This window comes from Heliangelus exortis, chromosome 1 (genome assembly GCF_036169615.1).
Source record: "Heliangelus exortis chromosome 1, bHelExo1.hap1, whole genome shotgun sequence".
NCBI lineage: Eukaryota > Metazoa > Chordata > Aves > Apodiformes > Trochilidae > Heliangelus > Heliangelus exortis.
Window position 1 is genome coordinate 163,259,757 of NC_092422.1, and position 24,671 is coordinate 163,284,427.

The following is a 24,671-nucleotide window of genomic DNA, read 5'->3' on the forward strand; positions in this document are numbered from 1 at the left end:
TATGGTGCAAATTCTGGTTTATTTGATCAAGGGGCTGTCAGTGCCGCTCCCTGGGAGCTTGCCTGGGTTTAACTCTTCATTTCCCAGCTTTCGCACATGCGGAAGAAAGCAAACTTGCCCATCCGCACTCCTACAGGGGTAGGGGACGAGTCCATTTCGGTGCTGCAGCCAGAGCCGCTGGCCGAGGCGAAGGGCCGGGCGGGCGGGTGGCACAGGGCGGTACAGGCTGCACCCCATCTTTCGGGGGCCCGGAGGAGCCGAAATTCAGACCCTTCCACAAGTGAGGTGGCGGCGGGGCGTCCCCACAGCCCTTACCACGCGTGTCCCGGCCGCACCCGCAGCCCCCCCCCCCTCCCCTCTCTCCGCCCGCGGCGTGGGCACGGCGGAGCTCCCCGCGGCCTGCCCCCACTGCGCCGGCACCCTGCCCGCAACCCGGCCCGCACCTGGCGGCTGACCGGCGGCATCCCCGCCCCGTCCCGTCCCACCTGCACAGGGCCGGGCGGGGGCCGCCCCCGGGCCTTCCATTGTGCGTCCGGCAGGCTCGGGCGGTCCCACCTGCCCACGGTGGGGAGGGCCTGGGCCGGGCGCCCCTCCGCACCTCCCCCTCCTCCATCCCCCCGCCCACCCTCCTCCTGTCCCCGGCTGAACCGGGGCGAGCCCGCCCTGTGCCTTCCCACTCTCCTGTCCCCCAGGCTGGCGGAGCTCCGCCGCCTCCCCTCCCCCGTCCGCCCTCCCACCGCGCGGCCGCCGCCCCTCCGCCACTGCCCGCCGGAGCCGCCGACTTCTCCCCCGAGCGCGGGTCCCCGCCGCCGCCTCGCCCTGCCATGAGCCGCCTCCCGCCGCAGCAGCAGCGTTGAGCGGGGAGCGCGGAGCCATGCCGGGCTGGAAGAAGAACATCCCCATCTGCCTGCAAGCCGAGCCGGAGCGAGGTGAGCGCGGAGCGCGGAGGGCGGCAGCCACCGTGACGGACGGAGGGGGGGGGGGGGCTGCCGGGCCGCAGGTTCCCCCCGCGGATCAGCCCAGGGGCACGGAGGCAGCAGCCCCGCGGGGGGACGGGCCGGCGGCTCCGCGCCTTCCATCTTGCTCTGCCGCCGTAGTAGGCGCAGGGAGAACGGGGGGCGGCGGCGGCAGGAGGCCGGCACCCTGCGGGGGACACCGGGCCGGGAGGGCTACACCGGGTCGCGCTGCCTCCGCCCCTCCGGCAACAAACTTTTCTCCGCGCTACCGCCACCAGTGTTCCTTCCCCAGGGCCGGGCTCCTAAAGCTAGGGGGGCGTGAGTCGGGAAGGGGGGGAGGGTTTGAAGTGAATTCCCGAAACTTCCCTGCTTGGGGCTGTGGCCCCGGGTCCGCCACTCGTGACGGCGGGAGTGGCGGCTGGAGCCGTCCCGTCCGGTCTTGTCCCTCGCCGGGGGGAGACGGCTCCGCGGAGCTGCGGATGCCCGCTGCGAACCGGCAGCGATCGCGCCTTGGCGCCGAGCAGCGCCCGGAGGAGGTGCTCCGCCATCGGCCTCCGAGTGACCCCGGGTCCCTGAACCTCGGCGTGGGGGTCGGTACCGGCGGGAGGAGCATAGTTTCTGCTTGTCTTTTATTATAAATAGTTGATTTATTCTAATAAAAAGGTACATTTGGCCATTTCCTCAGAGACGGCTTCCGTCATGGGAGGCTGGCATGTCACTGCTCTGTCCCCAGACTAAAAGGGGGAAAAGGCTCGCACACCGTTTAAACAGACTTGGGGACTTTCTGGTGTCCCCCATGTCTTCTGTCTTTGATTTACAGCTGGTTAATTCCGTGGTGGCGTACGGAGTCCTGAAGTAGGAGATTTGGTTTTGGTTGCTGGTGTATGGGATAGGTAGCTGTACGTCTAGGGACAAAAATTCACCGAGCATTAAAAGAGAGTTTTTGTTTACTTTGTGGAAGAAGTATTGTACCCTTGCATTGGAGGTGAAGGTCTGTTGCAGAACTGCTGCCCTGCTTCGGAATAGCAAACCCTATCCCTGATGAGAAGTTCATTGCAAACATATGACATCATAAAAATAGTGGGTGATATGGGAGCAGGTATTTCATCTGTAAAATACTAGATTTGTAGTCTAAATGGTATTGCTTAAATCTGTGGTCATACTTCTTTATGTCAGGACTCTGTAGGAGGAGGAATTGCTGAAATGGGGTGTATGACAGTCGTCAAAATGTGTCGGATGCTTTTACACATGAGGAAACTTCAGAACGGGTCTAATCTGGCAAAGCCAGAAACTGGAAAGATTTTCTCATTTTATTCTGTGTAAAGGTTGTGTCATGAGTTGTAGCATGCGAGCTTCTCTTTATTTGTAGTGAACAGTGGTAATGTTTTTGCTCTGATGGGTTTAATGGCAGTTAGGATACTGATTTAACAGTTCTCATGTATTTCCACTTTCTATTTAGTATCTTTCATGTTTGTTATTAATCTGGATAGATTTATATGTTAATAGCCTTATCGCTGATGCTCTTCTTTATTGTTATTTCACTGCATAAATTAAAAAAAGCTCTTCTGCACCTAAAGTAAAGCATTACCTTCTAAAGTGTGCATTGTACATGGCTCAAGTTTAGCTAGTAATTTAGCAGGATTCCAGTTACTGGAACTTTCCTGCTTTAGACTTAAAAAAAATAATAAATGATCAAATAGTTAATCAGTTTTGAATTGAATAGGCCTTGAGTATGAAGAATGGATGAAATAAAGCTTTCAAACTAGTCAGAAAAATGGCCAGTGCAGTAATGAAATGAAGGTGCATCTTTAGCTAATGTAGGAGTTTAGTATGGCATTGAGTTAAAAGGCAATTACAGATACAGTTAAATTCTGGTTCAAAGCCAGTTGTGCTAACATCCCCCTCTGCTGTTTCTAGAAAATATTTCCATTCAGTTACTCTGCAGAACATTTTATGTACATTGTACTATCAGAAGACTTCAGTGAATGCAAATGCTGTTAGTTTAAACTAACATTGTAGCCAGTAATTTTCTGTGACTATGACATGGTGTCATATCAGATGCGAAGAATTTAGTAGTATCCATTGTATTTATGTCATATATACAAGCAAACTTATAACAAAAAGTATCTGTTTATGTATCCATTCCAAATTCAGGTGTATATTGGATAATAACACTTATCTAGCATGTAAGATTAAGAACACATTTAATGCATGTGTATTTTGTTGGATTTTACCAACCTGTAATCTGATTGTTTAAACCAGTGTTTCTTCCAATGAGAGAAGGTAGTCTTTATTCAACTCCATGAACACTAGCTGGACCAACTACTAGTGATTTTGCTGTATAGCAGTACAGATCTGCTCAGTTAATTTGGTGCTGAAGTTTGTTGATGATAAATACCCCCAGAGCAGACTATTAAAAAAAACCAAAAACAGAAACCCCCCCAGGCATAAATCAAACAAAACCTCAGAAAACAAGTAAGTAGCTATATAATGCAGGTTCATCTGTGGCTCTTTGCTGGCTCTCTCCTTCCATCTCAGTTTATTGTATCACATCTGTACACCCTTTCTCTGTCATAATAAACAGGGATTGTGCAGCTTTAATTTCAAGTCTAGTTGTACAAGAAGGTTTGAACTAGAAAAGAGATTGCTGGAGGCACTGGAAGAACTGAGAAGGCAAAGATTTCCTTACACTGAGCCAGAAGTGAGTGGTTTGTGCAGAATTACCTTTCCCTGGATTTTTTCCCCTGGAATCTCACAGGCTTCCTTTTAGCCTCTTCTGGGGAGCCCTGCATCCTGCACGTGAGCTTTTGCAGAGCTGATCAGGCCCCAGTGTCCTCAGCTGTGGAAACGAGAAAGTGTGGAGCCAAGATGCTTGGGAGGTGGGTGAATTTGTTAGAGGGGACATGGAGGCTGCATGGAAATCTTGCTGAATCCCTGAGGCAGCACAGAAGTTTAACTAGGTACTGATACTCTTGTCTCCATGCAAACCAGTGCAGCATTGCTTTTGGGAGCACTTAAATACTGTTGTATCTCCCCTGAGGCTCAGTTTATTTAGCAGTTCAGGAACTGGATGGTGGTGGTGCTGCAGCAGCATGGTTCTGGTGCAAGGGCTCACCTCAAAAAAAATTATCTGTGGAGCTTTGTAATTTTTTTGATGTGAAGAGCTGCTGGGATATTGCAGACTTACCCTGGAGCTGGGTTTGCTCCAAACAGGGTTATTTCAGTATATCTGTATCCTTGTTTGCCCCTTCTTTACTTCAGAGCCCCACTTCCATGTTGAATACCTACCTCAGAAAGTCCTTAGCTCAGCTGGTCATTGTTGTTCCTACTAATCATGTGCTGAAATTGAGGTTATCCAAAAGTCAACAAATCTAGAATTTTGCTAATGGAAATCAGCTGGTCTTATTGGAATGAAGTACCAGGAACATGGTCATCACTGTTGGCTCACCTTGGCAATAACTGATGAGTAAAGGAGAATAACTTGAGTCAGTGTTTCAAGCAGCAAAGTGCAAGTGTGCATGTGTAGGGTTTATAATTTTTGAGAGTGCTTTGTTGTGGAGAAGATTCTCTTCCAAGGGGTGGCAATCAGTGGTATTTCAACAAGTATTCTTAGATGTCTTTAGTGTAAAAGTTATGTGGGATACTTATATCAACCAAAAAATAATACCACGCTGGTCTTTAGGGGCTAAAACTGTATTTAAGATACAAAGTGGATAGCTGGGGGTTTTTTTTGTTTTTTTTTTTTTGTGTGTGTGTGTATACTGCAGCACAGTTTCTGGGTTTCTGCTGCCTGCTCTGTGATTGAAGAGTACTTTGCAGAAGCTGTGCCACTTCTTGCTTCCACTGCCACGATTATCACAAGGAATCCTCTCATTTAGAGGACAAGAATTGTGCTCTGTGTGAAGTACAGGAACTGTAACATACACCTGATGCAGTGAACCCTGTCATTTAAAAAATGGTATGTGAAGGCTTCCCATTGTTAAGACAGTGTCATTAAAATTCAGGGCACACTACCCCCATCCCGTTTTCTGCCTAAGATGCTAAATCACATCTCGTTATATACCACCTAAAACACTTTTTGTGGTGATGTCTGAGCAAATACTTTGAGAAGAAAAATGTTCCTGGAATTAAATTTTTTCAGGATCCCTTCCAATCAAGTTAAATTAAGGCATTTTATGGAACTCCTGTTTCAATTTTATAGCAGACCGAGTTTGACAGGAATACAGAAAACAGTATTTGTATATCTTGTATGTTCACTACGGGACTGCTTGAGATCCCTTAATGTACATGGTTATTAATTTTAAGAATGCATCTAAGTATACTTTGGTTTTGATTTAAAAAAAAAAAAGTGTTACGCCTCCCACAGTTGTTCTCTATGCTTAACACGGTAGCACAGTTATATTGAGGAAGAAGAAAAGACTATATTTTTATTTTCTGCTCTTCAGTCTTTCTTCACAGTTCTTGACAGTCAAGGAAGTTAAGTGAACTTCAGGAAGTTTCTTAGTGGAAATATTCAAGGATAAAAAAAGATGCAAGTCTTTCAGGAAACCTGCCTCAAATGCAAAACTAGCATGTTCTCATGGAAGATGTTTTAACAAGCATCTGTCACTGAGATTACTGCTGCCTGAGCTCGTCTGCTCATCTTCAGTTGGGAGAGAACCAGTTTCTCAGAAAGGGAATGGGCCCCTTATTGAACTTAATGGTGTTATTGTGGGGTAGGAATTTACATCTGATCAAGCGAGGCCACTTTTAACAGAAGTAAGGATAAAAACAAAAGGAAACATTGCTGTATCTTAGCTGCTGGTTTAACATAAGAAGCTGCCTTCTGGTCTACCAGTAGCACCCGAAACTATAAATAAATCTTAAATTTGAAAACACTAATACTAAAAGAGACATTAATAACAAAATACCAATTGCGGACCTTATGTATTTTGTCCTTGGAACGGCTTCTACCTCTTTTTACCTCAGTCTGACCAAACTGCATCTTCAGTTGGTCTTATTCCATTTGCTAAACCAAATGCTGATGAGGACAATTTAGAATGTGGGGTAAGATGACACTTTAGAGCTGGTATTCATCAGCACGCAGAGGACAGATGCTGTGTCAGGTTTTTCATTCCAGCTGGGACTGGGAGGGCTGTAACACGGGGATGGAAAGGAGGCAACAATTGCTCCCTAGTGCCCTTTTAGCATGAAAGGAACTGAGAATAAGCCAAAAGCATCTACATGTCTTGTGATATGCACAGCCAAGCTAACAGCATCTTATGGTCTGCAGTATTAAAAGAATTTGATAAATGTTGCAGTATCTTTGTGGAGATATGGTCTTCACTGAGGGCTGGGGAACGATAGCCTGCCATGTCTGGGTCCCCAAATGAGGGTTGTTTTCCATATAGAAAGAAAATGTGAGGTACTGGGTGCAAAGAAACAGTTTCTATTTTTTTTTTTTTTCAGAGGTGAAACAGTTTTTGCTAATGTTTGTCAAAAGAGGAGCTAGATTTGCCAGCAGTGGGTGATGGCTTATTGATATGGCAGCAAATGCTCTAGCTCCCCTCCAAAAGCAATCACATGTGGAATTTGAAGCACTGAAAAATATTTGCCATTGCCAAGTACAGTTGGTTATGTGGGTATCTGGGAGTCATGAAGGGGGATAAGCTCTAAACACAAATTCTTGACCAGAGGGACATAACTTGAAGCACAGAAGCTTCAGTGTTAGATCCTTCAGTAATTTGGATGCAGACGACTTTTCTTGAATCTCAGCATATACCTGTGGCCCTGTTGTTGGATGTTTTTTTGTATGATTCAAAGTAACTTGAGCTGCTTCCCAGGGTTCCCCACTGCTCAGGGTTCCCTGGGAAGGGGACTGAGGTGGCTGCAGCAGACAGGGCTTGGTGGTACATACACCTTCTCCCCATCACTCCTGTCTGAGCCCTGTTCAGTCATTCTGGCACTTAGAAAGAAGGATGCACTGAGTCAGCAATTGCCTGTGTCTTATAATGGTCGTGGCTGTGGAATCCTGTGTGGCTTTATTAAGCCATCTGAATTTATGAACATTGAAATGTCAGGGTCTGTCCTGACTTACACAAAACCAGACAAATGAGACGTGCCAGCATCCAGTGGGGGTGAGGACAGGGTGATCACCTGCTCAGTGTTTCAGTCTGGTAAGATGAGTGGGACACCCTGTAAAATTCAGGCTCACCCAGTAACATCCAGGTTGGATACAGGTAATCTTGATTACTTTATTATCCTACTGATTCTTCTTTCCTTTTTCTTCCCTCTGGCACAGGCTGTGCTGGGTGGCTGGGCAACATGAACCCATCTGGTGTGTCCTGTGGTACCAGCTGGCCTGGCTTTAAGGTTCTGGATGAGGCTGATGATCTAATGATTTTTTAAAAAGTCATTATCAATGCTAATTCTGCTTTTCACTGATTTGGTGTCACACATTAGAAGAAATTCTCATTGCTTACTGTTGAAATATTTTAAAGAGAGCACGAGAAGGAAAAAACAAGTAAGCAGGGACTGACAACTTTGGATAACCATACATTTTCCATGTGGAATTTTGTCTTTTCTGCTTGAAAATTAACACACAAATTGAGAAAGACAGGTGTGACTGACAAAATCTCGATCTTTTTTGTGCCTTATTTGATTTTGTGTTATCAGTGAAAATCACTGAGAAGATTCTGCTACGGTGCAGGGAAAGCTGCAGAGAATATTTAATAGCTTTAAGGTCCTCTTTTCATCCTGGGATTCCACAGACACTTAGGGAGTTCCACGGTTGTCTCAATGAAGTTTAATTCGTCTTTTCTCAACATGACATAATTTTTTATTCCCTGAAATATAAGGATAGAAATATAATGATGGCAGTTTAAAAATAACTGTCAATGAAACTTTTCTTTTAAACCGGTGGAACAAGAGTGAATTTTCAATGTCAACATTTCATGGGCTACTAATTGAATATTATTAGCAGACAATGTTTTGAACATTATAAGGTATTGCCAGAACATGTCCTTCCAGTAATAATTTTTCCTGACAAGTCAGGCAATACATAAAATGTGCTTCTTTTTTTCTGTTTATTTTTTGGCTTTTGGGGTTTGTTTTGTTTTGGTTTTGTTGTTTGTTTTGGGGTGGATTTTTTTGTGAGCCACACTGTGTTGTGCAGCACTTTCTTCCTGAAGCAGTTTTATTTGATGGTTGGTGAACATAGAGTGGGATGTAATCTCTCTGTCCCACAATGTGAAGTGTGTTAAAACCAACACATTTACATTTAACAAACAAAAGGAACACAGAGATATCAGTGACTGGAGCATGTGTTTAACCAAGCCAGAGCTGAGATGACTCCTCATGTTTCAAGCTTTTTGTTTCTATGGATATTAATTAACAAGATAGGGAAGTGATGCCAGCTTTTCTACACTTCCCTGCAATCAAGACCAAGCGCTCCACAGCCCAGTGCTTGTCTGTTCAGCTTCTTCTACAGCAGGATAATATTCCTGAGAAGAGTTTTTTTCAGGCAAACAAATTAAGAACAGTAACTGGTACTTTTTTGAGGCTTGTAGTTATGGCTAACATTGTGCCAAAACCTTTAAAGTGGCCAAAAATTTTGTGGGATGTGTTCTGCACAGACAGGATGAGCACTGAGTCCTTGGGGTAGTGACTGTGGTTCAGAGCAACTGTTTGCTGATGATGTTGCATTATTGAAAGTTATTAAAAATAGGAGTAACACACCTGTGGGGTACTTGGATTCTATTGCTCTTTTCTATTTGGATTATCATCTCTGTGGACCAGATGCTGTGTCCTTTGTACTTTGATTGCAAAGAGGAGCTTCCCCTGCTGATCCTGACTTTCACCATCACTGCCAGCTCCTGGTCACTGAAGATCAGTGGTGAGCTGGTGCTCCCAGGTTCCACCTCTTGCCTTGAAAAGAAATTAAAGTTCTCTTGGCACTGTGTCTTCCATTCTCCACATCTCTTTAAAGCAGTGATAACTTGCAGGATTTTTTCCTCACTTGTGCCCATGTTCCTTATAGCAAGGTTGTGACTTGAGCCTGAGATGAGGCTGTTGTGGACTAAATACACCATTTTACTACTCTGAGAGAAATTTAATTTCAGTGGCGTTTTCAGTGAAGTATGTGGGTTGGTTTTGTGTTAGGAATGGATTATTTACACAACAGCTGGGCAGAAAGTAGAGCTGTAGTCACACAGAAAGTACTCTGGGGAGTGAAATTTACTGCCCAGTAAATGGATGTAACTCTGCTGGGTTCTGGAGGTTAATTCACTTGTGACAGCAAATTTACTGAGCCCTTGTAGCTGTTAGTGGAGGCCATTTCTTAGTCTAAGATCTCTTCTGAAAAGTCAGAGAAAACCTTTGTTCCAAAACATACTGCCTCCATTCCATATCTCTGCAAGCTGTTTCTTATTTTAACATTTTGTGGTGTTTTTATAAAATATCATAATGTTTTTGAATGTGGTAAGAAAATTTGAGCCTGAGCCTTTTCAAAATACCTGATATATTTGATAAACCTTCCAATTTTGTAAGAAATATAACTGTAAATTGCTTGCCTTTTTTTTTTTTGTTTTTTTTAATACTAACCTTTCCCAAACCAAACAGGATGTAAGATGCAGGCTTTTAGTGAGCTGTTGTAAAAGGTTCTATATACATCATGATTTGGGAGGACCAAAGAAATACATCTCCTCTCTCTCAGAAATGTGTGTTTAGATGATAATTTGTGATGCTTTTAACCTCCCCTCTTCCTAGGACTGTTTGCAAAATATGGAGGAGCCAGATAAACTTGCAGGATTTGCACGTCAAAGGTGAAGCAGTTGATTAAATGCTTTCAGCTGGGGTGTGGGTGTCTGTGTGGAGAGAGAAGGAAAGAAATGGATCACGTATAAGGATAGTTCATTAACTTTGTGCTTACTGCTCTTATGAGTCTATTAACTCCATTCAGGAACTTTATTAGTAGCAAAAAATCCCCAAGCACTCCTCTCCCACCTCAAGCACAAAGTGTTAAAGCGTGGCTGGTGGTTGTGTGTTCACCTTTGCTTATTGAACACACTCACATCTTGTAACTTGAGTTTCATGTTGTCATGATTTGAATATTATATATCTTTAGTATTCCCAGGCTTTCCCATCATATTGTCAGAAACAATCTGCTAACTCGGGCTTTCCTTAAGGTCTTCCTTATTACCTGTGTCTGTCTTGAATGTACTGACCCTGAAGTTTTTGAAATTCCCCATCTGCCTAAAGGGTTGCTGTCAAACATCCACAGATTCAGATGTGCACTGGTACCTGTGCTTGTTTAAAAAGCAAACAAACAAACAGAATATTACCTATTGTGGTAGTTCATCATCTGCTTAGACACATTTTAGATGTATTCATTGCCGTTTGTTGAAATAGTGTGTGAACTGATTCCTGCTTTTCAAAACACTTTAATATGGAAAGGTGACTTGCCCTCTATCGTTAAGTATAAATTTTTAAAACCAAAGAAAAAGAAGGTTCAGCTGCTGGCTCTATGTTTGATTTTCTGCTTTTGTTAAAGATCAGGGTAGTTGGTATGTATTGCCTGAAGCTGCATTCCTATACATATGTTTCTTTTTTGTAAAGTAATTGAAGTAATTATAAAAAAACGCAGTATCTGAAAAATTTCTGATGACTTCCTTGGGTAGGTGGCTAAAGTGGAGGAAGCATTCTTACGAGTTGAGCTATGGAGTTCCAGGTCATCTGAAAAACTTGCCTTAATACTGTTCTTTCCCAGCTTATAACAGGCATCAGGCTAGTTGTTTTGACATTTTTCTCCTTTTTTCCTCCTCCATCACTTCACCTCTTCTTGCTTTTTTCTGACCTTACCAGGGTTAGCAGTATTTTTTTTTTCTTTTTTTTTTTTTTTTTTTTTTTTTTTTTTTTTTGTGTGTGTGTGTGTGACTAGGAATATTTAATTTCTTTAACTGCCACGAAAGAAGTCATCATAAAAAGAAAAATAGCATGATGAGCCTGTTCAGTGAGACTGAACAACTCTTTGGTGTTCAGGCTGATACTCTGAAGAAATGTATGCAGAAGTAGCTTTTAATTGTCTTGTTCCAAGTTTTGCTTTTAATTGTCTTGTTCCAAGTTTTGCTTATTATTTCCTTAGTCCTAACTGCCTGTAATAATTTAATAAAGTGCCTTTTTGTAATTTATATGGTTTTGCTTTCAATTATTAAAATGAAAATCAAGTATGTTTATGTGAAGCTTCTAAATGTCCTAATAGGCAAATTCTGCATTTTATGCAATTATGTGAATGCATTGTAATTTTCTGGGGAGTTTATGCTGACTTGCAGGATATTTCTATGTATCTAGCATACTGAGTTACCCACATTTAAGGGTTTGGAAGGTTTAAGGCAAGCATTTTCATGATACATAAAAAGATATCATATTTTGTGGCATACTGTACTAGTAAAGTAAAATACACAGGGACCACAAGAGAAGGTCTGTTCCTGAAACTGTTCTGAACTTATGGTTTGTGACAGTATTCTTTAAAGATAATTTTTTTCAGCCTATTGTAATGAATCTGGGTATTCAAACACATAAATTGTCTTCTTGGCATTCATATTCCAGTTGATAACCAAATATTTTGCACTTCACCTCAATCAATAGCACTCTAAGGATTAAAAGAAAAAAACTTGCATGAATTGATGAAGTGTCAGAGATATATTTATCGGCAAAACGTGCATGGGAAAGGCTTGAACCAGCAAACTGTCCTGTGTGGAGTCTTTACTCCAGCAAAGTATTAAAAAATACTCACATGATTTTTCTGAATCAGATCCTGACACTCCGTTAGGTTCTAGCTCTGTGAATGGATAATGCACATGATGAAAGTTTATTTGATGCTAATCTTAAAATATCTCTAAGTTGAGGCTACTGAAAGCTTTGCTGTTTGTATGTATAGATACAAATAGATTCAATAATCATTTTGAAGTGTGCTTGAGTTTATACTTAAAACTTATATGCGTAAGTGGATCAAGGGATAATTCTAAGAATAAACTATTTTCTCTGATTAAAGATCATTCTTGAGATATGTGCTAATGTCTGTTTTGTGGAAGAAAGAGGCAGTAAAACAGATTAAAAATATAAATTTTCTCCCTCTCTTTTTATTAAAAGCCTTCTTTCACAGAGAAAATCTATTTCTTTTTGGTGGTTTTCCTTTGCTCATTCCTCATATTCTTTGTTGGAAGAAGTGGTAAATGTGTTTAACTGCAAGATGGTTTTTTTTTTTTTTTTTTTTCTGGTGCTAAACCATCTTTTTCCATTCATATAAAAATGTTGCATTGTGAATGAAAGTAACTTGCTAAATATGTATACTGTTTTTATCACCAAAGTGGCACGAACCATTTACCCAAAGATATGAGATCCTACTGTGTTTTCAGAGTTGCCTGATTTATTATCACAGAAAGGATGTCACGTATCATGTCGGGAGGAACAATATTTGCCTGAGTGAAGACATTTGGCATTGTTTCTCCCCAAATTCATCTTTCATGTGGATGCTGAAAACCATTTTTTTTTTTCCTACTGGATATTTGAATATAATAGCACTGGAAGCTGAAGTTACCACTGTACAAAATAGGATGGCAGCTTGATTGAAATAAACGAGTTTTTTTTTTTTTTTAGCTTGTTTTAAGTAGGATTTCAGTCTCTTTGCCTGTGCTGTTGCATTTGGGACAGTGGCAATTCTGGCTTTTGTTTTTTTGGAAGCTGCAGTGCTGCATTAGGTGCAATGAGAGATTCACCTGTTGAAAAAAGAGGGATTTAGACACTGTGGGGCCATTACTGTGAATTGGCATTGAAAGAGGTTTGGAGGAAGAATAGCAGCAATGCTGTTTTTCTGCTTTTCTGCTTTGTACCTTAATTCTCAGGCAGTATAAAACACATATACTTCTGGATAATCCTTACTCCTTTGATTTTATATTCCAGTCTCTGTTTTTTGCAAACTTCTGAGGTATTCTCTGTGCTTTGAAAATGCTTTGCCACCTAGGAGGTATTACTGGAAACTAATAATAGAAATATTAAAATTTCCAAAGAAAGTCATAAAATGCTCCCAGACAAATCCTAATGTTTTCTGCTTTCTCCAGCAGAAGAGAGAGCTTTGAGTTCATTAGTGTGTTTCATCTTCAGCAGTGGTTTCTAAACTTTAGCCTTCCTTCTTTAAAGTGAGGGAGGCATTATTTTATGGAGAAATTGGGACAGAGGTGTGGTTCATGAAAGATCACAGGAGACATCTGCTTTGCAGTTTGAAGTCTGTCACGTCTGGTGCTTCAGTCAGTGGAACACTGTGCTCTGTAGTTTTTCCTGTGTACAGGAATTGTAAAAGATTTCATTGGTTGGTTAGAAAATACGACTATAAGAAAAAAAAAAAAAGCACTTTTTCTGGGGAAAAGGCTATACTTGTGTGAATAAAATGCTCAGGAAGGGTCAGAAGTCCTCTTGATCATCCTTAGAAGCAAGAAGCCAGTGTCAAATGGGAACACCATTACTTGGAGTGCAATGTCTGGCTTACATTGAATAAGCTGAATACGAAAAAAAAGCTGAATAAAACCAATATTATTCTGCAGTATGACACTACTATAAATCTCTTCTAGTGCTCTATAGCTTTCAAGTCTGTTAAGGAAAGAATTCTGTTAACAGAAAATACTCATGCACTTGTCTCTAAACAGACTTCAGTATTGCAGTAATAAGTAACATTGGTGTATAAATCATTAAACCATATGAATATTTATCTGTGTGTGCTAGTTTCTTGCACTGATGGTCCATGTCCCTATGTTTTTTTGAGGTTTCCCTGAAAAGAGTCCTCAAGCAAGTGTCTGTTGAACATAAATGTCCAATAAGGGGAGGGAGGCATTATTTTCATAATGAAAATGGCATCCTTCTCTTTGAACAAAGAGGCTGCATAGAAGGTAGACAAGAATAAAAGCACTTCTACTTATTTGATCTTGCAGGAGCAGGTTTATGATCTGTCATTGTGGAGTTTGGGGCCTGATAATTTATGGACTCAGTTGCAGACAAGAGAGGAGACATTTTTTTTCCTTTGCATGTAAAACAAAGAATTTACATGTAGTCTTTAAAAAAAAAAAAAAAATCTACTTGGCTAATACCAAGATGTGAATGCATAAGCATGTTCAGAAGAATAATACCAAGTTGGACTTGGCAGTGTTGGGTTTATGGTTGGATTGGATGATTGTAAGGGTCTTTTCCAAATCAAAATGATTTTATAATTCTAAGTGTATCAGCTAGAGACCAGCTTACCTGGTGATCTTCACCCTTCCTCCTGATGTCGTAGTTTGAACTACACTGGAGACAGGAAAAATTCATCAGTCTGATGATGATGATATCAGAAACTAAGACTCATGCTTTACTGAGCTTCTTCTAGGGTTGTCTTTTTGATGGTGATCTATTTAAATACATCATCTGCTTCCACAGTACTGAGCATTTGCCATTCATTGTCTCTCTGACCTGAGCAGGTACCACTCACTTTCCACATGATCACCCTTCAGCTTGCCTGAAGCTCTGGGCATCATCTGGTACAGTGAAGGAAATGAATAGTTTTTACTTTATGTTCTGCGTTCAGCTATCAGCATCATGTTCTGCTTATTTGTAAACCTGAGTTTGGAATGTGGTTTTATACAACTGATCCTTTTTTTGTGGTATTTCAAGGTTGCAATGAATTAGGGAAGTTATGAGAAGAATTTGGATCTTGAGGGCGAAGTACAGGCTCAGTGGAAAAAAACCAAACCCACGGGCAAGCAGGTAGAATGTATTGCCGTGGAAGCCTTATTAAATTAGCAATGGTTAGAACTCTGTATTGATTATTGCTTCTTCATAAGATGTTTTATTAAACAAAAAAAAAGTTAAAATTGTAAAATGTTACACAGCAAATAGGGATTGTGTTATGGTGTTTGGAGTTGTGAGCTAATATTTGCCCATTTGAGGATATGCTAACAAAGGGTCACTAGTTAGGGAAAAAAAACTTTAAGGACTAGTGGTTCCTTCATCTGCTTCTTTACATACAGTATAGACTATGTAAGCATAATGTGAGATTCAGAACATGGTTTGCTTTGAAAAGCATTTCTAATTTTTATTCCTTAAAAATCAAATTAGGATATTTAAACTCAGGAATAAGGAAAAACTCATGGGGTGAAATTAAAGCTGCTTTAATTATGTCTTGTCATTCTGCAGATATTTTAATGTCTTCATTGGTAAAGAGTTTAATAAGCATAATTAAATTGTGGGGTTTTGTTTTATTATGTCCAGTTACATTAAAATTAGGTATTTCTTCAAAGGAAAAAAAAGTAACAAAAAATTGTTGCCCCTAGATTATCTAATATTTTGTTTTTTCCAATTATTATATGAGCCTTGTTGTCTTCACATTTCATCATTTGCTTCCTTTAACAGTCTTCAGCTATTGCAATGGATCTTTTTTTATATCCGTGTTGGTTTTTATTTTAACTGAAAGAAAAGGAGTGAGAAAATTACATTCCAACAGGAACACAGGAGCATTCTGTTCTCCATGTTGATTGGGGCATAGGTCCTTCTCATCTACTTTGTGACCACATCTGATATTTCCTGCTTCAAGGCAATAAACACTGAAGCAGTGAAATGCAGGGTGACCTTCCTGATGGGGATATTGGTTAGAAGTTTTTTAGTGTCCTGAAGTTCAAGATTTTGCATTATGTTTTGAAGCTTTGTATTTTATTGCTCACTGTTATAAAGTGAATATGATCGTCATCTCTAGAAATGCCTGATTTAATCCTGTAATCTCTTGTCAAAGGAGCTTTGTATGGAAATGAAATTCATAGCCTAATTTTGCATTGTGTGAAGAAAGTCTTTATGTTATTACTTGATTATTCTTCTGAACTTTCTGGTTTTCCTGAGAGCAGTTGAACAGAAGTTACCAGTGGGGTATGCCCTCACCTTTGTCTGTCCTTGTCTCTGCTATCCATGTTCCTTGTTGTAGGGGACTGCTGTACTTCTGCTGTATGTTTCTTGTTTCTCCTTCACACCTTTGTAGCTGGTCAGTGTCTTTTCTGAAGTTGGAAGACTGGAGCCTAAGACTGGGGTCCAGATCCAGATGTACCTTCACTGGAAACTTGCAAGTTCTCCCTCCCACTTTTCACAAATCTATCTTCCTCCCAATGTTATTCTTTGAGGAGAGCTCCTCACTCTTCATTATCTTTTAATAATTCTTGCTTGATCAGTAAACATTTTACTCAAGCATCCCTCTTTCGTGTAGGTCTTCAATGTTTTCCTCTAATTTTTTTATTTTTCTCTTTTAGAAGATACTTTTTCCTAGTTTAAGCACAATCCAGACCTTTCTGGTTCATATGAACTGATGAGAACTGTTCATGAAGTTAAAGAAAGTTGTATCTTGTCCATGAACATTTCTTTGAATTCAGTTAAACCACTGATAAGGCTGATGATCTTTTTTTTTTTTTCTCTACTGAGTTGCATATGTGTAGACCTTGTGACTTCTTTAAGACTGTTTTGTTCTCTTTAAGATTCTTTATTACTGTTTGAGCTAAATGTTTGATTTTTGCTTCCTGTGGGGTGAATATATATATATGTATATATATGTATATATATATATAAAAATTTATTTATCACAGTCAATTAACTTGACTGTTGAAGATGGGCAAGAGAAGGTGGTAGGAGAAGAGGAAAGTATTTTTGCCCATGTATCAGAGAGTTTGGAAGAGCTGTGGATCTCTGACTGAGGGTTCTCTGCTTCCAGATTCCTTGCCTATGATTTGGAGGTTACTCCACCTAGAGCTGCAACTCTAGCTGTGGGTTTCCAAACACTGTGGCTGGGAATAGGAAAGCCTTGAAGGCACAGATCACTTAAAAATCTAAAGTAGGAGCTCTGGAGCCTGCTGTCACTGACCATTCTGCATGATGAAATATCCTGAAGCCATGGATCCAGCAGCTCAGCATTGGAATTACTAGAATCCATCCGTAGATTTTTTTTTTTTTTTTAAAGAGAGCACTTTCTGAATATTTTTTTTTCTCGAAACATGTTATTTTTGACAAATCAGTAATTTAAGGGGAAAAAATTAACACTAATTGTAAGAATCGGTAATAAATAAAGTAAATATCACTGGTAAGATGTGGACTTATAGTTTGCACCCAGAGGCATAAATTCAAGGGCATTGTAGAGAGAAAAATGCCATCTGATTGTATCAGACCAGTATACATCTCTAATGATGAGAGAAGTAATTTCTAGGAAGAAGAGTAAGTATAAAAGACCATTACTACTCTAGTAGTTAGACTAGTTGAATTTGTCTGCTTGGAATGGTTTGTGGTCATCTCACTGGAAGTGGGATAGAAAATTTGATGTGCCTGGGAGTGAGTCAGGATTGTGAGCCAAGCTGTATGTGGTGTGAGTGTTGACAGGGCACCTCTGTACAGCTTTTCTGTTTTGTTCCATCCTTATGGGAGGTGAAAAGCTCAGAGGAACACGTGTTCAGCAGCAGACAGAACTGAGCAGCTCTGGCAGTGCTCCTATTTTTTTTTTTTTTTTTTTTTTTTTTTTTTTTTTTCTGTAGTGAGTAACGATGTATGGAAATAAAAAAAAAAAAAAAAAAAAAAAAAAAATCAATGTAGTAGCTTGTGTATATTTTGATTTTACTCCATAGCTGGCTTGGACTCTGTCTTGTTTGTAGCATGCCTGGCAGTATAGGGCAGTGAGCTTGCTCCCTCGGCAACTTTTAATGGGCAGCAGTTGTGGTAGTGTGGACCCAGAAACAGGAGGAATTTCCAGCAATAGCTATAAAGCTTCCTGAACATTTTCAGCTGTTGATTTGCTTGAGGTGTCAGAAAGCTTTTTCCAGAAGAGATTCTGTGCATGCTGTTTGTCACCCCGGTGCTTTTTCTGTGCTTTCTCCTTCTCGCTTCCTAAAAGCAAAGGGTCTCTGAAGTGCACTGCTTCTTCCACCTCATCTATTCTCCTTTTTTTCTTCCTCTGCCACTCTTATTCTTTCTTCTTTCCATTTTCTGACATCCTTTATCCTTGCTTCTTCAGGTTTTTCTTGTGATTGAGTTACCTCTTTAGATAACATACAGCATAACAGATGATGAAGACAAACTAAAAAGATGCATGTGTGTGGTTTTCTGGGCAGAACTTAAAACTTTCCCCCCACCAGTACAACAGTAACAGAATGGATGGGCAAACTGCTGTATCTACGGAGGCTCAAGAGGAAAAATGCCAAAAAGGGACTGAAAAGGTCACTTTGTCTAGTGTTATTCAGCCTCTGGTTCATGAATTACTGCCGGTCCATAAATCGCTATGGAATGGTCCTTGGAACAATTATCAAATGCCACAGGCACACAGATGCCCCCAGAGGCTCAGCAGGATTCTGTCTGAGTGGGTGGGCAGGCCGGGTCAGCAGTTTGCTCCCAGCTGCTCTCAAAGCCTCATTAAAATGTTTATTGCTGTCCAGTTCTGAATCTGTCAAAGTTCTGGGTTTTTTTACCCAATATTAGGTATCCTTGCTCTCCACTTCCCGTGATGTCAATTCAATAGTTAAACCTTGAGCTTTCTTGCTTGAGGCAGTCACTGCCTCTGGTTTGCAGTCCAGATCTGCAGTGAGTTACGGGCTGCTTTCCATGCCTAGCACCCTGTCTGCTCATGGAATAGTTTTAGACTCCCTAGTCCCATACTCCCAAGTCTTAAATTTTTATTTTTAGCCTTCTGCTATACTTCCATCCATGCCTGGCTAATAAATTTTTCCTTACCCTGGTCTGACAATTGTTCTCTTATATTTTTCATGTTTGCTGCCAAGCTGCTGGTGGTGGTCACAGTATTGTGTGTGTTCTAACACCTGCCCTCTGAATCTGAGTATAAAACTTTTGGCAGTAATCCTTGCAGGAAAACTCCAGTTTTGTCCTTATAGCCTTAAAATACAGCATGCTTAATGGGATCAGGGCTAATACTTTGTTACAGGCATTCATTCAAAAACTGAGAAATGAACACGTTTAGATACCCTGATTCGTGATTGGTTTTGTAGTGTATCATAACTGGGGTAAATTTCTAACACTTCTGTGATGCCAATTTGGAATGTTTACCCTAAAGCATGTAAATGGGAAGGTGGTATAAAGAAAAAAACATTTTTTAATTATTATTTTTTGAAAATAAGACTTCACTTATTTCAAGGGTGATAAAATCCTCCTGACTGTCTGACCCATTTGGTTGAAACAAGAACAGTGGGAGTGATCACCACCCAGAGACAAATAATTAGCACAGATTTCAGGCCAGCTAAGATCTGGCAAAGAAACAGATACCTACAGAAGTCCAATGTTTTAAGTAACTACCAACTTCAGTAATGGGCAGTACTAATAATGAGAGAGTTGCAGAAGAAAGTAATTCCTGCAGAATGGCTTGAAACTGATTTTTTCACTGTACTGATATAGAGAATGAGGTCAGCTGCAACAAATTCTTCTGTGTGTGCTTTTTTTCCCTCCCATGTTCTAAAGATTAGAAGTCAACCTTCCTCCTCCAAGAAGAGGAATTCAACAATATTAAGAAAGGAAGACTGCCATGAATAAATCCAGGTATTCTTGCTTTTATCCTTTCAATGAGAGTTGTCTAATGCAAAAATGTTTTCTGATAAAAGCTAAAAATGCAATTAAAGTTCTTGACATCCAAAATGAGCTGGAGATGATAAAGAGCCCTTTTAGTAAATATTTCCCCTCAGGATCCACAAAAGAACCTGGTGTTACTCTCCATTCGGCTGTGGGAGAGTGCAATTAATGTAGAATGGGAGCTTCTGAATAAAACAGGCAGCTCATGAAACCTTACAGGTTTAGGGAAGCAAAGCCCTTTTCATATTAATTTCCGCAGAGTATATGGAGCAAAGGCTTTGCTCACAGAAGGAACTGTTACACCAACTGCATGAATGGGAAAATTTGTTCCAGGAAATAGATAAATACATAGAAGTTCTTAGGAAAAGTCAAGTAGTGTCTGCTAGGCTTCAGTCATCATAAGATTTTCATGTTTTTTTCAGACCTCTGAGCCTGAAGACCACAGCCACCATGTATCAGAATGGAGGTACCTCAGCAGTACTGGCTTCAGGTGGCTTTCAGAAATCAGGGCTTTGTTGAATTAATGTTCTTGCAGGTTTATTTTCATGAGTGCTTTTGGACATGTCAGGGTGGTGTGCCACAGGATTTTATGAGTTGGTCCCCAAAAGTAGCAGTGTCTACTCGCATAGAACTCACATCACCATGGGTGGTTCAGTTTTTATGTTGGTTTAACTGGGAGTAAAATTTTTCTAAAACCTTCAGCATAATATTAAACCACACTTGGGGAGAGAGGTGGGAGTCTCAATGAGAAGTTCCAGCAAATTTGTATTTATTGAGTAAATACATATTGAATAATTGAATAAATAACTTAATAAATAAGTTGTCTTTGTTGAGTAGAGCAGAGAGGTACCATTTAATACATCTTTAAGGTAGTCATTAAAATAATGTGGTTTATTTGATAGGCTGACACTTAGCATGTGTGTGCTAGCAGTTAGCATGTATGTAGCTCTTTACAAGCTACAGGGTGCACCCCTTGCCCCATGGGGAGGTTAAAAAAGGACATGGAGTGTGATAGGGTGTACAACTCCTACCTGAGTTTTAAAAAACTCTAATTTTACCAAATTATTCGGTGAATGAAAATAAAAATGTAAGAAGACCATGCTGCTGTAAAAGCCTGGTTTAGAGTTTCTGAAAAGGTCAGTTACAAATATTAGAAAAAACGAGCATTTTGCAATACCCAAGTTGCCTTTGGCATCAGATGTGCAGTCTGTTTAATAACATTCTAAATTAACAGGTACACTGGGTTAAGGGCTCAAGGCTTCTTTTCCTAGTGATTTTTAAGCAGTTTTTGTATGTACTGTTTCCTTAAATAACAAACATCATAAGCCCTGTCTATCTTAAATTTCCTTTGAGTATTTTAAAAGCTTTCTTCCACCTGCTGATACTGAGCACTGTTAAATTCCTGGAAGTGGGCTCTGCTCTGCAATACAGCTAATTCAGACCACACAAAGGGTATTTTTATATGAGGGCTGGCTGCTGGCCTTAGCTGTGGCTGTCATCTTTGCTTACTGCTGGTAGTTTGAGACTGGACAAGCTGCAAACTCAGCTGGATCTGGGTTTGCATTTATAGAATACAGCTGGATTCCCATCTTCTTGGACTGGCAGCCAACTGTTTAGCTTGTGCAGAGTTTACAGAGGAAGTTATTGGCTGTATTGTGTGTTATTTTTGTAGTGGTTAAGTGACATGCTGTTTCTAACATTTAGGTCTTTCCTTTTGGCAGCCTTTCTGTTTTCATTCTCAATCCACTTACCCATTGGGCTTGCTTTCACCTCTTAGTGTCTGCTTCTGCTGGGGTCTCCTTCAGAAATTCAAGTTTTGATTCTTCACTTTTCTTTAAGGAAAACATCTCTAATGAAATTAATGTCTTTAACCAAATTTAATTTTTTTAATTTCCATCATACTGTTGTAGACAACACTGTGCAATAGTACCTGAAAAATTTTTCCCTTTCTTTCATAGTTTTTCCCTTGCAGAAAGAGTAAGACTAATAAATGTCCTCTTCCAATGGCTTTTATTTTAAGCAACTAAAGAGAATCTGTGTGTTACCTAAAAAGAAAAATACAGATCTCAAGCTTTTAAACACAATTGTGCTAGGGTGGGTTTATCTCCAGTCATGCTGCTTTTTGACTGGTTTTAGCTGCTAGCTTGTGGCAAAAATTCATGCAGAATTTCTGTGGATATGAGAGGCAGAAAGATACCGGTTTAATAGATAATACCTTTATATTTTAATTGGTGTTTTGGTTGGGTATGCTGACCTGGTTTTAGTTGAGGCCATGTAAATCATAGTGCTGCTCTTGCATTCTCTCTGAGGGAGCCATATGTCTTCAGGTGACTTGGAAAGAAGAGGTTTGGGTGGTATCTGCAAGAAGGATGCCATTCACCTGCTTCACACGTAGGATTCATCAGGAAGCCCATCTGAGAGTAAGATCTCATTAAAACACTAGCTACTGCTACACCTTGATAATATCTATTTTTACATATTCTGAAACCAACTGCTTACTATTTATGGAAACTAACTTAATTTCAAGGACAAAATGGTTTGTTAATTGCTGGGTATTTCTATCATCACACTTAATGCTAGGACAGCAAGTGAAATTTTAATGTTTTAACCTTATGGGAGTTTCCCCACTTCTAGATAATACTTGGTTGTTTTGTGTGTGTATGGTTTTTTATAATTCATTTATTTTTAGTAAACTCAAAATTCTGTAAGTAAATTGTCAGGAATACCACTGGCTGAAGTTTAATGCAAGAATACAACTGCCAGAACTGCAAAATAAAATGGGATTTTGACAATGCAGACATATGCGTGTGCACCTCCCCCCCATGTGCGTATGTACATATAAAAATCATTGCATTGTTAAAAACTGATTCCCAGTTGCATTTTTTTGGGTTTTAGCTGGAAACAAAATTCAACTTGAAAGTCAGTGTCAGCAAGCTGTATCTGCATTTTAGTATGATGTAAACATGCTGTGTCTTAGAGGAATGATGCTGTGCCAGGGCTTTCAAGGAGTTTTGGTAGCTGAGTCTTGGAGCGAATACATTGTATTTCCAGGGCTTTGAGGTCTCACATGGTCTTACATTTCCAACTCCCTTACCCACCATGTTTGTTGTAAAGCAATGAGTATCTTCACTGCTAATTTGAATCAAGCAAATGATAATGGCCACAACCGCCTGCCAAAAAAAAAAAAAAAAAAAAAAATTCCACTCCTCTTCCATCTTTTATTTGAATTTTTATAGATGACCTCCTGTTTTTAACCATCTGAGAAGAAGGTGGAAGTCTAGACAAGGGTAGTATAAAGAGGGCTCAAACCAGATGCAATGTTGTTGAGGTCCAGATGTGCTCTTTTATCAAGAGTTAAAAATTAACTGAGTTATGTGTGTCTGCAATAGTGCAGTCACTCTGTTTTTCTGTGATGTGTTTGCATTGGAAAACTTTGGAAGACATTTTCTCCCAGGGGTAGACTCAAGGCTTGTACACATCAAGTATTACAATTCTGTGGGGCTCTGGAAGATCTGGACATGTTCTGGAAGTTAATTTCTCCCAGTTGCCCATCAGATTTTAAACATGGTGAGCTTTAATTTGTTTCAGAGGGCTTTTCTTCAGTTGGGAGTTAGAGCATTTTGTTCTGCTTTGCTTTAGAAATAAACAAGTCGGATTCAGTCAAAGGTTTATGAATCATATCACTAGGGTTGGAAGACACCTTCAAGATCACTGAGTCCAACCCGAATCCAGCTACCACAACCACTAAACCATGTGCTTAACTTCTAAACACTTCTTAAGCACCTCCAGGGATGGCAACTCTACCACTTCCCTGGGTAACCCAGTATGAAGAGTACTACTTCTGTATTTGAAATACCTCTTAATGCTATTTTGCCTGTAATTTTTGGAAGTGGGAATTGATTACCTCCTCCAGAGAAAGATGTTGGTTCTTCTTGGTGAGGCAGTTCTTGAGTTGGCCTTTCTCTAACCTTGGTCTGTGAAATGATCTGGGCAAAAAACCAACTGCTTGCAGACTGAAAAAAGCCACCCTGGGGTGGGTTTGGGAGAAGCCTGGCAGGGCATTACTTGTGTAGATGAAACACAATTATAGTTCCAAAATTATACAACCAAGTGGTAGTGATCAGATCAGAGCCCATTGTTTTCACCATGTGCATGGCCTTTCATAAATGTAACTTTAGATTTTTTTTTTTTCCAATTTATCCATGTTCTTCTTTTTTTACTTTCCTGAATAATATAGTCAACAAACCTGGCACTTCTCTTTTCACTTTTTTTCCCCTGTAGAATGAATTGAACAGCATAGGTCTTAACACAGATCTGAAAAATTACTGGTGACTTCCCTCTGAGAGCTGATCACCACCCATCTTTTCTATTTTTTTTAAACTTAGCTGTACAAGGTAAATTAGGCACTGTTTTGATTTAGCAAACACAGTATTTTCAGGATTTTTGTCTGGTGCAATTTTAGGCTTGTCATTGCCAATGATGTTTCTGTCATTTTCTTTTGGAAATCATTTCATAGTCTTAATACCTTTTTTGTCAGAATTTATGTACTCAACAATTTTAATCTATCATTCATAATAATATCCCCAACCCTCATAATTTTCTGAATTACTCCTGACATCCTTCAGTGTAAGGAGGTTCCTATGCACCTCTGTTAAGCAGATAAAATATAGTCAGCTTTTCTGACTTTCATTATAAATTCAGTGATTCCCTCACTTTTTCTGTCTTAAAGACTTTGTTCCAGGATCCAGCAGAATTGAGTATCCTGTTCTGTCTGAGTTTTCCATTTGCAATAAATGCCTCCTGGGTCAGTATTACACAATGCTCCACTCTGGTTTTTGGGCAAATCTGAGGCTCCCCATCTGGTAAACTTTGTTTGAAATGTTAGTTATATATATAAAAAAAATTGTGTGTGTGAGTGTGTATATTAGCCCTTGTTTTACTTAGGGACAAAACTCACAGGTGTAATATACCAATTTTTAATTTTTTTTAAAAAAGGAAATTGTTATAGTCCGCTTCATAGACATATAAGCAAATAAATTACCATAAAATTACCATAGTAATTTTTACTTAATTCTTATTCCTGACAATTTCTACAAGTGTTTGTCTTGAAAAGAGCAAATA

At 40.1% G+C, this 24,671-nt stretch overlaps 1 protein-coding gene across 1 annotated transcript in view; it reads left to right on the forward strand.

Annotated features, from left to right (window-relative positions):
• Positions 1 to 702: 702 nt before the first annotated feature.
• The window catches only part of GRIP1 (glutamate receptor interacting protein 1), a 316,748-nt gene continuing 292,779 nt past the window's right edge, over positions 703 to 24,671 (forward strand). Inside the window, exon 1 of the mRNA XM_071733466.1 lies at positions 703 to 929. Coding sequence (XP_071589567.1) covers positions 875 to 929 — 55 coding nt within the window. The 5' untranslated portion in view covers positions 703 to 874. The remainder of the gene's footprint in view (positions 930 to 24,671) is intronic.